At 47.3% G+C, this 16830-nt stretch overlaps 1 protein-coding gene across 1 annotated transcript in view; it reads left to right on the top strand.

Moving 5' to 3' along the window:
* Positions 1-4659: 4659 nt before the first annotated feature.
* The window catches only part of DBH (dopamine beta-hydroxylase), a 28938-nt gene continuing 16767 nt past the window's right edge, over positions 4660-16830 (top strand). The window contains exons 1-5 of the mRNA XM_038374757.2: positions 4660-5001; positions 7331-7477; positions 10258-10515; positions 11332-11508; positions 12007-12109. Coding sequence (XP_038230685.1) covers positions 4660-5001; positions 7331-7477; positions 10258-10515; positions 11332-11508; positions 12007-12109 — 1027 coding nt within the window. The remainder of the gene's footprint in view (positions 5002-7330; positions 7478-10257; positions 10516-11331; positions 11509-12006; positions 12110-16830) is intronic.

Below are 16830 nucleotides of genomic sequence, written 5' to 3' on the forward strand. Positions count from 1 at the left end.
TGGCCTGCTTGATTCCATCAAGCTTACAGGTTTGAATTTCCTTTAATAAGGGAGTTTGTACTGCAGACACACAGGCAAACTCAACTGCCTCATGCCCCCAGCTCCCAATGCCTGTGCCAAGCTAATGCTGGGCCTGATCAAAAGAGCGGCTGCTGGTAATGCAGAGCCTCAGGTACCCCGTGCCGTGGGAAGTTCTCTCGCGCCAAATGACACATGAGAGCAGAGACAAAGCGAACTCTAGCGCCAAGCGAACCATGGAATTCAACACTCTTATCCCAACCCTGGAAAAAAAAAAAGAAAGGAAGAAAGAGAGGGCGCTCCCGCTGCTGGCTTCGTGCTGCTAAATTATTTACTTCCAAAACGAGAAGGTGGCTCAGATACACTTAATGCTTTAAGGAGCAAATGCAAAGTAAAAAGCAAACAAAAGGGAACATTCTGCTAAACTCAGATTGTCGGGTCATTTGTTTTCTCATCTTTAAATGGAGCTTTAAGGTTGAAGAGAAGAAATTTAGTGGTTGGAGTAGGAGACAGAGGCAGGACTCCTGGGTTCCAGCTGGGCTACTGGCTTTAGCAGTGTGATCTTCCTGTGTCAAATGGGGATAATTGTACTTACCTCCCTTCCAGCGGGATGAGTGGTTTGGTTAGTTAATGCTCCTGGAGCACGCTGAGACATGAAAGACACCGCGTGCTTGTTAATAATGTCACTTTGATTCTAATCATTCTTCCTGGCTTTCTTTGAATGCTAACAAGCTAGCACGACTCCACTGTGGTTTTTATCCTGTCCACACTGGGAGGCTCTATGGCTTGTTACAACAGATGGGATGTGCTTGATGATCAAAAGAGAAAGACATTATCAGGGCCGGTGAAAGGGACCTCTCACTTTTCTTAGAGGGAAGCTGGCATAGGAGAGCCTAGTCCACTGACGTTTCAGAAGGTGTCAGCACCCAAATGAGTGGCCATTTTTTCAAAGGAGTTCAATTGAAATTCTGGCCCTCTGGGTTTGTCCAGGTTCACACAGGAAGTCTATGACACAGACAGGAAGTGAAGCCAGCTCAGCTGAGTCCCAATCCAATCCAGTACCTTCTCCCCAAGGCCATCCCTCATCCCTGCCCCACAGCTCAATGGGGATCCCGAGAAGCTAGCCAGGGGAGCAGCAGAGACATGCACACTGAAGGGGGGGCAGGGGAGGCTGACCAAACTAGCCCAGGTGAGGAGACACCCATGTTGTAGTCTCTGAACCCCTGGGGAAAGCCAGGTATGTAAGTATGAAGTGCCTTGAAGGCAGCTTCCCCCTGCAGGGGCAGGGTTTCCTCAGCACATCAATGACCCTGAGAGGGATCATATTTCCCAGGGCTGGAATGGTATTGCACCGTTTCTCCTATTTACTAGACACAGGAGGGTTTTCCCCAGCACCAGGCAGGGTTTCTCCTTGCCCCACACTGCTTCTTCCTCATTCATTTCTCTTTCCCAACCACCCTCACTCTTTTCTGGGGGCTTTTTTTTGGGGTGGAGGGCAGGGACCTGAGGTTATCTTCCTCGGTCTGCTGAGGATTCAGAGCATCTTCTAGCCCACTGCTGTGACCGTGTTCGCTACCGGCCAGCAGAGGATGGAGAGGAGCAGGAGGGACAGAGGCCCCAGCAGCGCAGCACGGGTAGGCTGTGTGCACAAGGAGCTCTGCCAGCCCCCTCTGTGCACGGGGTGTTTCCCAGGCACTCCCCGGGGGGGCAGGGGGGAGGCTACCTCCTTGGAGCCATTAACATGATACTTGCACATTAAGGGCCAGATCCTCAGCTAGTATAGACTGACATGGCTCCAACTGTGGATTTATGCTGATTTACAACAGCTAAAGGTCTGGCTCTAATTTTCTAGGGTCAAATCACTAGACCTCTTTGACAGAGACATTCAAAGCCATCTTCCAGGAAGTGGTGGATGTGCACAGCAGTAGCTGTACATGGGCAGTCTGTGGTTTAGCTCAGACACTCATCTCTTTTAGGCATAAAAATCTGCTGAAGGGACTTGCACCAACCAAAAAAGGCAGCATGCCGAATCTACCGATACCTGCTGACTGCTTTCAAAATGGCAGCACAGGTTCATAGCGGTTAGAGAAAATGAAGACTTACCAAATAGCATCTTAATTAGACTGCTAGCTATTTGGGGCAGGGACAGTTTTTTTGTTCTATGTCTGTACAGCACCTAGCACCTGGTCCATAACTATGGCTCCTAGACGTTACTGCAATATAAATTAGAATTATAGAATCCAGCCGCCTGCTGGAGTAGAATGCTCTGCATTGAAAAAGTATAGATGACATTTTAAACAGGTCCTATCCTTGAACAGCTTTCAGGAATGTTTTGGTTCATTACTGGAACAGAATTGTGTAGCAGGTTCCTATATATAAGGGACAGGATCAAGATTCCTTGCAGAAGCTGTCGCTAGCAGGCTAACAAATGCGACTGAGGTAGGGCAGCAGGGAGAACTGACAGCTCCTGCACCTTTCCAAAAGAGCTTTATTGGGTGAGGCCACTGGAGTGGAAAGCACTGCTGCTTTCACTCACCAACCAGGAAGGATATTTCACGGATAATTTCATTGCTCACTCATCGTGCAGAGATAAGGCAGTTCCTGCAAAGCAGAGAAGGATTTCTCACAATGCTCTTGGGAAACCCAGTGCACAAGGGATGTTTAATGCCGCCCGTAGCCCAATACTGAATCTCACCGTGCTGACCTAGGAAGGCCAGAAAGTTTGGATCAAGGTCAAAGAGAAGTATGCAGATTTGTTCTTCCATTCTGAGTACAAAAGGAACTGTCAGACATGACAACATGAGACAGGCCGCCCCAGATCTACCTGCCCTGGCTTGTGTGTGGGTACCACCCTGCCGCTCTCCAAAATACCAGCATATCGGGGACATGCTAGATCGCTGCACAGCATTGCTACTCCCAGTATCTGTGCTTCACCAGAGAAAGTAAGGCTTTTGCCTGAGTAATGAACCTGCTAGGAGTCATCAGAGGGAATTGAACTCAGAAACCTCAGCAAGAAAAGCAAAAGCCTCTACCACTTGAGCTAACAGAATAACTGCTTTATTGCTTAATAATTTATCCTTGCTGGAGCCAGCTGTCTAGAGACGTGTGATCTCTCTCTCTCTCTCTCACACACACCCCTTATCTACTCACAAAATTACTCAAAAGATGTAATTTTACACAAATTTAATTAAACCAGTTCAACTTTGTGTGTGGACTCTCCTAAACTGATTTAAAGCTGCTGTACAATAGTTTAGTTTGCCTTGGTAAATATACAGGTGTCAGCTCATGCAATAGAAGAGTGTCTACACAGGGTTTTGCTCTGGTTCAGCTAAATCGGATTGAGCTGGGCTTCTCTCAGCCTGGCTGTTTTATGGGAAACGACGCAGTTAAGTGGAGGAGAATTAAGAGGAAAATCAGTCTGGCAAGAATGCTGACTCAATCCCCGGCAGCAGAAGGTGTGCCCAGCCTGTGCAGCAACCTGTGAAATTAACGACTCTCCAGGCTTTGCTTTCTGCTCATCTTTTCGGTCAACTGAGATAAACATTCTTTGATTCAACCCTTTAGAGACCATGCTCCCATATGCAGCCCTCTCCAAGGAAAACGGAAGAGATTCATCAAGGGAGATGCTAGGGAACAAGTGGTGGGTTGTGCCACATGATGTGCATGTGCTGTCGTAAGAATTATTATTCTGTGACGGGGCTACGTTTCAAGTGGTTCCATCGTTGAGCCCGAAAGACAGTTTTGTGTATTGCATGCACATATCAAAACCCGCATGGCATTTGTGTGAGCGCACCCCCTGCACCCGTCGAGCAGCCAGCAAGATGGCAGATTCACGAGGTTCACACTCCCCGGCTATGGCTCATGGCAATGAGGGGTGTCCCCAGCCAGACAGCAAACAGCACTGTTGGATCCCCAAAGGATTCCACGCTGGCTTCCCCAGCTAGGGGGGGCAACCTCATTATATCCCCTTCCCCCATCCCCGCTACACACAGCTGAGCCCATCATGTCTAGGATGTGGATCCTCGAAGATGGGAGGGAAGCAGTGTAAAGCAGGAGCAGTTGCATGTCTTTGGGACCTGCCTAGAGATATGGGAGATCCAGCAAGGAGAGGGTGGAAAGGAACCATTGGAAGAAACCATGGGGACTGTCCAAAGGTCTCATTTAAATCAATGGGAAGGGACAGCAGGATCCAGGCCCTAATAGAGTTGTGTGGGCAACTGGGGGCCAAGGTGCTGTAGGGTGTTATCCCAGAGTCCTTTGCAGAGGGGTGAGGGGTGGACGGCAGGCTGCAGCAGTGGGCAAAAGGCAAGACAAGCAGGAGAGAGGATATGAGTGCAGAGCTCAGCGAGAGCAGCTGGAAGGTAAACAGCACTTTTCAACTGCGCCGGATGATTTAAGAGAGAATAAAATCAGCCCAGTCTGGTTCAATTCCCATTGATAATGTCCATGTACAATTAGAGCCAATTAGGGAGAGGCAGAGAATGACAAGTGTTTGACCAGAAGGTGGGGGTGAGGGGTCAAAACAGCAATCAAATTTCCCAACCACCAAATGCAATTAAGGAGTATTACTTACCCAGCTTGCTCAGGAGGGCCAGCACATAAATGGCAAAAGCCAGGATCGCAAGCGTCTTTCTCCCCAGCATGCAGACCACCGGGAACAAGAGATCCTCCTGCCCAAGTTTCAGGCTCCGGGAAGTGGCCGCAATGTACTTCACCATGATTATGGTTTTCCTGGTCATCCTGGTGGTGGCTCTGCAAGGCACAGCTCCCCGGGAGAATTATTTCCCTTACAAGGTGCCCCTGGATCCCCAGAGTTTCCTGGAGCTCTCGTGGAACGTCAGCTACCCGGAGCAGGTGGTGCATTTCCAGCTCTTGGTCAAGGAGCCAAAATTTGGGCTGCTCTTCGGGATGTCAGACAGGGGCGAGTTTGAGAACGCAGACCTGGCCGTGCTCTGGAGTGACGGGCACAGCTCTTATTTTGGGGTAAGTTGCTTGCACAGTGCCAAGGTTCCAAGCTTGGCTGCCTGTCCAGGAGTCGCGTCCTGGGGTAGTTTTTGCTCTGTAGTGGGAAAGGATTGAACTGTACCATATCTCAGAGGAGTCCATGGGAGTGCGGGCTGTGTGAGACCTTCAGGTGTGGTCTGTACGTTTAGCTGTGAGTGGTTAACAGGTGCTTGGAGGTTTATTCCAAAGGGATACAGGGTTCAGATACCACAGTGGTGAGTATGGTATAGGATCTGAAACAGAACAGAATAGACTAGTTAGACTATCAGAGGAGCTAACAACTGCTCTCATTCCTTGACCCCAGTGTCTTTAGTATATTTATTTCCAAAGCACTGTAACAGGCGGCTATATATCTGCAGCAGCTACAACACACACACATGCATGATGCATCAACAATTTGGTTTGCTTGTGCACTTCCGTCAGTCACATTAAAAATTAACCACAACTCCAGTTAATGATATCGAGAAAGTGCAAAAGTGATCACCCAGAAGGTCTGCTCTGCCAGCCTCAACAAGTCATATGCAAGTCAGATTTGAAGCTGTAGCAAAGATCAACAGGACTTTGGAAAATACAGTTTGACTGCCTGCTGCCAGGAGCATAGTACTAGAAGAAATCAAACATGCAAATGCATTTTGGGTGGACAAAAATGCCAAATGCTAGACAGGCAGCTGGGGAGCTAATTTCTGATTTTGCAGTTTGATTTTGGTATTGCAAATTGTCATCTTTTGCTACACGATCAGTTTGTGTTACTTTTCAATCTTTCTTTACAATAGGCGTGTATTTGAAATAACAAATCACATGAACCATCCCCAGGCCTTTGGGATGGGCTCACTGTAAATTTGTTTGAAGGTAGAAAGAAATCCATCTTTTTTCTGATCAATTTGAAATTACCAGCTGTCAGTAATGCAATCTACAATATAATAGAAGGATGAAAAGGAGGGCTTGGGACACTATTATCTGTGCTAGTTTTATCACTAATTACCAGCTAATCACCAATATGAGAAGACCTGAATGCTATAGGATTGCAAAGCACCGGGTTAAAAAAAAGAACATTTCTAGTTTTCACATGTTCATTGTAAGATGTGCAGTGCTCAATTCAAAAGCAGTCAGTGTTCTGACCTTTAGTCCCATTTTGGTGCTTAGTAGCATCCTTTAACTACCACGTGGAGACTTATAGAAATCTGTACACTATTATCTCCTTCCCCGGCCGTCTTTCTTCTGGTTGTGTTTGTCAGATGCTAAAAGATCCAAATTTGCGTAACCTTTCCACATACTACAAGATTAATTTGCACAATGCATTTCTGTGAAAACAAATGCCACGCTTGATTCCTCCCCCCACCTAAGGACAATATGTTCAAGGATACAATTCTACACTTCAAGCTGAAATGATGCCAGAGTGCCTATTCCTTTTTATTTCTCAGACAAAAATAAAATGGCTACTCCAATGGAATATGTATAATGAGATATTTCCCAGTCTCTTCCTGCACCCAGTAAGTGAAAGAGACCTACTGGAGATGGGAAAGAGGTACTCAGTAACCCAGTTCATACTCCCAGAACTAGTGCAAGTTTAAGGCCCTGCTCCTATACATCTTTAAACCCAAGATTGCTTATTGGGCCAGTTTTGCCACCCATATGTAATGCTCAGCAATACCTTACTCTTGGAGTAGTCCTGCTGAGTTCATTGGCACTATATGTAGAACAGGTTCTGGCTGCAGATGATTAAGGTCTACGAATGCGAACAGTGGTTTTCCGGGTCATCCGCACAGTCCTCCAAGGACAGGTTGTGTCTGACCTTAAGCCGCTAGCCTATGATAAAAGTCTTTGGGGAAAAAAAATGTTTCAGCACAAACAGGTGCAATATCTTCTTAAATCCCTGCAGGATTTTCCTACCGCTGGACTGCTTGTCAGAAATCCAGTCCTTTGTTGAAAGGAACATGGATGCTGTTGACATAAAAAGTTAGATACTTTTCAAAAGTTACTAACATTAGCTGTGCCTAGTAAACACCACCACCACATACCAAACGATACATCCTGCCGCCCTACAAATCGTTCTGTGCAGTACAAATTCTGGGTCAGATTTACTCCTACTGTCACTCTGCTGATCTACGTATCACTGGTGAAATGCCCCTGATTGAGATATTATTTACTTGTATTGAAGCAGCATCTAGGAGCCCTAGTCATGGACCAAGGCCCCGGTCTATCACCTGTACACACACAGAGCAAAAAGACAGTCCCACTAAAACTGAGTAACGCTGGCAAAGCATCGTGTCCTAACTGGCTATAAGGATTTTTTTCCCCTCCTCCTCAGGATGCATGGAGTGATGAGAAAGGGCAGCTTCACATGGATTCCCAGCAGAACTACCAGCTTCTCAAAGCACACAGAACCCCCGAGGGACTCTACCTGGTCTTCAAGAGAGCCTTCAACACCTGTGATCCAAAGGACTACCTTATAGAGGTACTGCAGCACCTAGCCAGGGGCAGAGGTGAAGTGCCAGAGCAATATTTCTCCTGTTCACAGGACGGGCTGGACTCTGAGCGCTGTGCCATCCAGGTGGATAGTCTCATTGGGATCACCTATCACTGAGAGCTCAGGACTGAATTGATAATGAACAGGTAAAATCCTGGCCCTACTGAAGTCAATAGAAAAAATCCCGTTGGCTTCACCAGGGCCAAGATTTCACCCAGTGTGTGCTCTGGTGATGTTTAAATACCTGTGGTCTAGTGGTTAGAGCTCTGGGTCAAAAGTCAGCATGACAAGTGTTCTGGATTGAAAGCTAGGGCACCTGGGCTTCTGATCCTGCTTACATAGGTGTAAATTAGGAGTAACTCCATTGAAATCAGTGAGTTATACTGGTGTAAATCAGGTATGAAATCAGAATCAGGCCCCTGCCTGTGGCAGTGACTTGCTGTGTGACCGCAGATGTGTTGTCTCTCACCCTTCTGTGATTCATTTGTAAAACAGAGATACTACTTACACCGTGGGAGGTAGAAAGGGTTAATTCACCAGTGAGGAGAGCCTTGGATGAAGGGGGTTTGCTTTGGCTAAAAGGAGCTAGGTATGTGCAAACTGTTATTGTCGGACTTTGCATTTGTGCCCTTGTAGTGTGGAGATTCTTGCATTTTCCATGACTGTTCATGGGTTAATGGTCTGACTCTCCTGGAAGGCCTCAGAGGGACGAGAGTATGTCTCGAATCCAAAGTCTGACTATCATTTGGGAACCCGGCAAAAACTTCCTTGGCAAAAAAGTCTTTCTACCAATGGCACTTGCAATGCTGACACCCTTTCTAGCCTTAATCCCCTCCGAACAAGCAGGAAATTAAGAAAATCTTTAAAAAAAAATCCACAAGCAAACCAACAACCCTACCCCAAGCAACGTTTGGAACCCAAAAAGGGAGAAAAATGCCAGAGTTTCTATGAAGTCCAGTAGGGCCTTTGCTATGGCTACCAATTGTATGGGAAAGGTGCCCAAATACCCTGGTGACGAAGGGCAGTATAAAGATGATTAGATGAGATAGAGAGTGCTCTACCTTTTCACCCACAATTCAACTGATTTCCACCCCCCCCCCCACCAAAACAAGTAACTGAAAATCAATGGTTCATTGGTACGATGCCCAGTGTTCCCATCTGAGGGGGTCTACTTCCCACATGTTATTTGTAAGAGAACATTAGACATTCATCCCTTTAAAAAGGAAGAGCTTAAAATAATGTTTACACAATCCATGTACAACGCTTTATAAATCTCCATAAGATATTGAGTTTATCTGGTTCCCACCATCCGCTCCCATTAAGTATGTTAGCTCTATTGAAATACATCTTCTGCATCGCTCCACATTACAATGTGAGCAAGGTATTATGCGAGTTGCAAAGAGGTGTTGTTGGAAGGACGACAAGGAGGAGGATTTTGAGCCAAAGTACTGTCACAAAAAGCTTTTCCAATGAAATGCATCTGATTTTGGGTTCATTGAACTTCTGTGAAATGACAGAATTTTTGGAAAAAATGTCCAACTCTGGATGTCTAGGAGGGACAGGCGTTGTGTCATCAAGAGGGAGTATGGTCCAGTAGAGGAGTGGTTCTCAACCAGGGGTACATGGCCCCCTAGGGGGCCGCCAAGCAGGGCCAGTGTTAGATTCGCTGGGCCCAGGGCAGAAAGCCAAAGCCCCACCACATGGGCCTGAAACCCCTGGAGCTGTAGCTGAAGCCTGAGCAATGTAGTTTCACGGGGGCCCCTGTGGTGTGGGGCGCCAGACAATTGTCCTGCTTGCTACCCCTTAATGCCGACCCCGGCTTTTATATGCAGAAAACCAGTTCTTGGGCACAAGTGGGCCATGGACTTTTTATAGCATGTCGGGGGTGGGGGGCTCAAAGAAAAAGGTTGAGAACCCCTGCAGTAGAGTGAGTTGAGGACTAAGAGCAGGAATAGATATTGGTTTCATATCAGGACAAAGATTTAAGCGACTATGAAATTTTCAAGCCAACATGCTTTTTTTTTTAAGCATGCTCCATGGTGAGAAATCGCCAGTCTCCCCAGATATTGCAACCTTTGGAGGGAGAGAGAGAGAGAGTGTGTGTGTGTGAACTTGTGTGAAATGAATCTGTGAAAAAATGTGCACAGATTTTTGGGTGGGGGGTGTGTGTGTGTGTGTGTGTGTGTGTGTGTGTGTGTGTGTGAAAAAAATGTTCATACTTATTCCCAGCTCTGCGACGAACCCAAAGCCCACTGAAATCAACAGGAGTCTTTCCACCGACTACAACAGTCTCAGGATCAGACCCTCTACCAGCAATGTTGTCTCTCTGTGTGTGTGTGCGAAAGAGTGAGAGTGCCCCTTGTTTATGAAGGGGGAGCAGTATATTTCACTGTTAATGTATATGTATGAATTTATTATGTCTAGAAATGAGCTGGAATTGTCATGAGCTGTTATACTCTGAAGAAAGCAATTTAAACCATCTAAATTAGTAGGGAACAGCCTCTGATCAGGGATTAATGCAGTGAAATAACATCAGCTATATCCCCCTACATCTGTAGTGTCATTCTAAGCAGCACCCTGCACAACATGGCAGTGACACAGACATAAACTAACAGTGGGCTCTCAAATTTGCCATGCCTGGAGAGGTAGCATCAACCTGCCTGACTCACCCCAGCTCTCAGGGCACTAAAAATTACTCGGGCAGTGCCAAGCTCTCCTGTTCTGTGGGTGTCCCCTGCTATGCCAGCGTCCTTGGTCTCTCATTTCAGGATGGTACCGTGCACCTTATCTATGGGATCCTCGAGAAACCCGTCCGTTCTCTCCAAGCAATCAACATCTCTGCCATCCACAGGGGGGTGCAGAGGGTGCAGCTGTTGAAGCCAAATGTTAGCGCCCCAGAACTGCCCAGGGACATGAAGACCATGGAGGTCAAAGCCCCTGACGTGGTCATTCCCAGCCAGGAGACCACATACTGGTGCTATATGGTGGAGCTTCCGGACAGCTTCCCGAGACATCACATTGTCATGGTAAGAAGGAGGAGCGTTTTTCTGAAGGAGAACGGGGATGTTTTCCTTATAGCTAATCCACTAAAGCTCAGGCAAGTTGTCTCCATTCCCTTAGCCTCTAGTGGAGGTGTTCCTCTGTCCTTTCATTCATCGGCCAGCAGCCTGGATAAACAGTGCTCTCTGTGATCCAAACCCAATCCTTGAGGTCCTCCTCTTTCTCAAGGCTGCACCTTCCAGAGGTATCAGCCACATGGCAGCTTCCCTACGGCTTGGTATCCCCACAGTCAGCCTCCCTCCATTACCTCTCTCCAAATGGCAATGTCCACTAGGGTTCTCCCAGTTACTGGCTGCAGAATCCAAAGATCAAAGGCTTCTCAGCGGGGTGGCAGGAGGTGGGAACTTTGAGAACAGAAACACTGCTCTTCTCTCCTGAATCCTCATGATAGGCACTACAGCGATCGCTTGTATGGAAAAGGAGAGTGCACGATGTATTTTTAGTTTCTTGTCATATGATGTAGCAGTTGGAAACACATTCCACCTGGATACAGTTTTCTTCACTTCCAGGCTTCAACCATTGTATATCATTGCTGGACATCGTTGAACAGCTTCCACATTCTGCATCAGAGGTGGCTGCATTTCAGTGGTGGGTGAAGCAAGACATCTATATCATCGATATCTCTGTCTAGACACATGTACTTTGTAAAGTGTTTTGAGATATTGTATGTGGATACTATACAGAAACAGAGATAGTATGGTGATAGGAACTTTAGATAATTGTATGGTCATTATCAGCCATTATTAATACTTGTGCCTTCTTCTCGGATCCCCCTTTTGTAGTATGAGCCAGTGATCACAGCAGGCAATGAAGCTATAGTCCATCATATGGAAGTCTTCCAGTGTGCTGCAGAATTTGACAGCTTTCCACATTACAATGGGCCCTGTGACTCCAAGATGAAGCCGGACCGACTGAACTACTGCAGACATGTGCTTGCAGCGTGGGCCATGGGAGCTCAGGTGTGCAAACAAGAGCAGTGGCTGTTGCACTGACTCTCACGTTCATTTCAGCTGCTTTTCTTTTGACCCCTCTTCCATTTGTCTTATTTTCTTTCATATCAGAGATGAATCAGAACCAAGCCCTGGGATCTGAACACCCCTAACATTTCATGGTACTCAAAATCTGGATCTCGGTATTGGGGTTTGGGCTCATTCTTGTTTAATATCCCCTCCCCCATAGACCTCTGGCATAGGCGGGATCCTTAGCTGGTACCACTGAAGCGACCAGAGTGATGCCAGTTTGTACCAGCTGAGGGTCCTTCCCATATGCATGCAGGATAAGAACGTCCTTCAAGAGTGGCAGACACCTAGCCGTTCACACAGTCGTTTGGGATGAGACACAGTTGTGGGCCAGAGAATGATCTCCCGCTTGCACACTTTCCTCTCTAGCTTTTTCTGCCTGGCTCCATGTATCAGCTGCACACAACCCCTTCACATTTCTCTTCCTCCTGCTTACAGGCCTTCTACTATCCAGAAGAGGCAGGACTTGCCTTTGGCGGTCCGGGCTCCTCCAAATATTTACGGCTTGAGATTCACTACCACAACCCTCTGGTATTCAAAGGTAAGCAAGCCTTCAGGGGCCTATGGATATGGGCCAGAGACTCACATACATGCCAGGCTCTTAAGCATGGCCTGACCCAAGGGTGGGGGGGGCGGGGGGGGAAATCTATAAAAACTCTTTAGCTAATTGCTCCCCAGGCACTAATACACTGCGGCCCCTGAGCCAGAACTCTCCCAGGCTGTCCTGTTGGTAGGGCAGGCGGCATGGCTTCCTGCTCTCCCAAGCTCATTCACTGGCAAGGGAACCCACGTTTCCCTAAAGGACTGGCAGCCTGTACCTGCACCCCCCCCATCCCAGCGCAGGGAGAGGGATGCCAGCCTGCAGCCCAGACCTCATTGCTTTAAGTAGAGGCAGCTCAGGCATAGCAGGGGAACACGTCACGGAAAGCAGCTCCTACCCAGACCCCTGCAGAGCCTCAACCTAGCAGAGCACCCGAGCGGGGCTGCCAGTGGGGCGTGGGGAAAGCAAGCCCTCACTTGTACAACCTCCTAGGTAGAGTCGGCTGGGTTCCGCTTTCTCTGCTCGTGTCAGCACAGGGCCCTTTTAACCCAGCTGAGGCCAAGAAATACTGGAGACCTCATGCAAAAGGCCCTGCCTGTGAGACTTCCAGCATTGATTACAGACAGGAGAGGTTTGGTCTGGATCCCAATCTCCCCAGCCTTGTCTGGCTTGGCTTGTGCTCTGCCTCATATGAGTCCCTGCACACTGCAAACCTGCCACGCAGTCTGGCACCATTCAGCACAACTGGCAGGCTCTGGTTCAGGGCTGCAGTAGCCAGGGGTGGGTGCAAAGGGACCTTTCGGATCTGGACCAAGAAGCCTTGGCAGAGCTGTTGAGCTTCTGCCTTCACTCTGCCTGGCTCAAAGCAGAGGTATTAGTCCCTCAGATTGGAATGTTTCTATCTGCATCTTTCTTCATAGTCTTTCCAAGCAGAACATGAAGCCAATAACATTGGAGCTTTCAGGCAGCTATTTGCCTAACCAAACATAATAAAATCAAGAGAGAGAGATAAAGAAATTCTGCACAGAAGCAAGATTGCAGACCCACCTGTTAAGTGTGAAGAGGTCGTTTTAGAAATAGCTCCCAGCTAGACCAGCCTCATTATAAACAGATATCCCGGCTTAGAATAAATAACAATAGCATAAATGGTTAATACTGGGCACTTACGTGCACGTTCAGGTGAGGATCTAAAAATGCTCAGACAATGAATTTAGCCTCCCAACCCCCCCACCCCCACGAGGCAGGTCAGCATTATTACCCCCAGTTCACAGATAGGGAAACCAAGGCACAGAGCGGGTAAATGACTTCACCAAAATGTCACACAGTGGCAGAAATAGACCCTAGGAGTAATGATTACTAGCCCTAGACAAGGCAACCTCAGAATTAGGCTACACATTCTTTGCCCCTTTCTCTAGGGTATTTAGAGGGACCTCTGACCATAGTATCTGAGCTCATTGGCTCTGTGAGGTAGGACAGTGCTGTTACCCCCATTATACAGCTGGGGAGCTGATGTGCAGAGAGGTTAAGGGACTTACCCAAGGTCACACAGGAAGCCCATAGCCAAGCAAGGACTTGAGCCCAGGTCCCTCAAATCCTAGGCTAATGCTATAACTACTAGACTATCCTTCCTGCCTGTGGGGAGTGAAAACATCTTCCTTTCCCAGGTATACAAACTCGTGGTCTTTCCACCACTGCTCTCAAACACTGGGGCTGACTTTCGTTACTGAGGGAGAGGTTTAGGTGGGAGTGGGATGGGGGAGACATTTTCCAAGTGAATAAAGAGCACTTCTTGTTTGATACCTTTGACAGTCGACACATTTTTTTAAAACTCCGCTAAATTACCAGATTTCTCCATTTACATCAAATCAGCTCACTTCATGAATATCCCAGAGTATTTTTAGGAGGCCAGAGCATATGTACTGCAGATCAATCTCATCACATTCCGAGACTCGAGAAGCAACACGTCTATAAATATACAGCTCGCTTCTTTCATTATTTTAACCACTTTTCCCTTTTAATCAATAACATCACCCCATTTAGTCTGATCTGTTTGATGAATCCAAGCCAAAGCCAGATACTCATAGATAAGTGTGAACCCTCTCAGCCCTAGCTAACCTGGCCTTTCTCTTTACAGCCCATACCCAAAACACGTGCCCGGGGATGGGGGAGGGGAACCATTGGTGCTAACTTTGTTTTTGCTGTTAAGAGAACCCAGGAGTCCGATGAAGTGAGCTGTAGGTCACGAAAGCTTATGCTCAAATAAATGTGTTAGTCTCTAAGGTGCCACAAGTCCTCCTGTTCTTTTTGCGGATACAGAGTAACACGGCTGCTACTCTGAAACCCAGCAATCCTGACTCCCATGCTCTTGCTCTAATCACCAGTTGACCGTGTGTCACAGAGACAGTGGCATTGTCTCCATGCTCACCGAGCTGCTTCATCTACAGCCGCACTGTTCTCTACTCTTCTAATAGCAACGTAAATAGGATGCATAATGTAGCTGATTCCACTTGAGCCATACAGTGGGGCTTTAACCCTAGACCTTCAGATCTGAAAGCGTGAGCTTCAACTACTTGCGCTAGAGGTTGAAGTCCTTTAGCTGGAAGCAGCCATCATCATCAAATCCTACCTCTCTTATGCAGCCCAATCACCGGAGGGTGGGTTACGCCAATATCACTCTCAGATGGGCTGAAGATTTGTCGCACTTCTACCCGCACAACTGCCATCATGGCTGCAATTTCTGCTTTTTTATTCCCATTGTTGGGGAGAGAGAGTCTTCACTGGGGAAGGGCTCCGTGCTCCCTTTCGGACAAACCCACCTGAGAAAGGCTCCCCAAGTAATCGTCTGTATTTTCAACCATTCCTCCGAAAAGTCTGGACAAAGCCCCCTTCTGTGCCTGTCAACCCATCTGGCAAATCAGCCAGCAGGACTGTGTCATGCCTAGTCTGCGTCCCTCCACTCTTTGGGGTGAAGGCCTGCTCTACACATGAAACATTTGCTGGTATAGCAATGTTATAAGACTGGCCATATTGTGTCAGACCAAAGGTCCATTTAGCCCAGTATCTGACAGTGACCAATGACAGGTGCCCTAGAGGGAATGAGCAGAACAGGGAATCATCAAGTGATCCATCCCCAGTCGCTCATTCCCAGCTTCTGGCAAACAGAGGCTAGGGACTCCATCTCTGCCCATCCTGGCTAATAGCCATTGGTGGACCTATCCTCCATGAATGTATCTAGTTCTTTTTTGAACCCTGTTATGGTCTTGGCCTTCACAACATCCTCTGGCAAGGAGTTCCACAGGTTGACTGTGCATGGTGTGAAGAAATACTTCCTTTTATTTGTTTTAAACTTGCTGCCTATTAATTTAATTTGATGACGCCTAGTTCTTGTGTTATGAGAAGTAGTAAACAACACTTCCTTATCTACTTTCTCTACACCAGTCATGATTTTATAGACCTCAATCATACCTCCCCTTAGTCGTCTCTTTTCCAAGCTGAAAAGTCCCAGTCTTATTAATCTCTCTTCATGTGGAAGCTGTTCCATACCCCTGATCATTTTTGTTGCCCTTCTCTGAACCTTTTCCAATTCCAATAATGTCACTCAGGGGTGTGATTTTTTTTAATGATGAGCCTATACCAGCAAACCCCCTAGTGTAGACGCAGTTATATCAGCAAAAGTCCTTTCTCTAGTATTGTTTATTTTGTTTGGGGAACTGTTATAAATTATACTGGCAAAAGCCTCTTTTCCAGCATAAGCTGCATCCCTACTAGGAGGGTTTACTGGTAGAGCTCTACCTGCAAAGCTTTTCTAGTGTAGACAAGGCCTAGGGCTCAGTGTGGCATCTCATCACCAGTCTCACTCCCCTGCCTGAAGGGAGTGAAAAGGAATCACAATCCAAGGCAAACAGACAGTGTCACGCAGAGTTACCACTGGAGGGTTTTTCTGAGAGAAGCAGCAAACCCAACCCACGGCAAATCTTGTCCAAACGCTGTAGCCTTACAAGTGTCTTTCTGTTGGACTCCGGTGAGAAGGATTGGTGCACAAGAATGGATGGCAAGACTTGGCGTCCCTTTCTGCTTTTCCCAGAGCTGAACCTCTTTCTTCACTCAGATCAGTTTGCAGAGGGATAAGACAGGATCAGTAACCGGGGGGCCATTATGCCATGAGATTTCACTAAGAGAGCGCCAGGATCTTCTCTGTTAATTACAGCCTGGGGGCGTAACACCATCAGCCGAGTAGATGATGTTATATCACAGTACACAGTGCACATTTCACAGTCCTTAATCTCCATAATCTCTTCAACCACCCCACCTCGGCACTAGAGAGTTAAAAAAACTGCATGCACCCATTCCCACTCAGACACACACACACACACACTTGCTCACACCCCCCCTACCAATAACAACATAGCCTCGTTTTTTGTAACGGCCATCCAGTTAGAACAGATGCTATCTCCCAAATTCCCAAGGGCATTCTCAAAAGAATTCCCAGGCCTGTCCTTCTGGTCTCTTTATCATTTGCTCACCCAAACAACGGGGCATGCAGAACCGACTACACTAACCACAGCTCCGAGCACATCCAAACTGCACACAACTTTCCACCTGGGGAGAGCCTGGAGAAGGATCGACAGAGGCTAGTCACCCGGCTTTATACATCGTTGGAAGGGGCTCACATACCACAAACACACAGACCTGAATGGAATAAAATGGAACTGCTTCATATG

Source organism: Dermochelys coriacea, chromosome 16 (genome assembly GCF_009764565.3).
Source record: "Dermochelys coriacea isolate rDerCor1 chromosome 16, rDerCor1.pri.v4, whole genome shotgun sequence".
Taxonomy (NCBI): Eukaryota; Metazoa; Chordata; order Testudines; family Dermochelyidae; genus Dermochelys; species Dermochelys coriacea.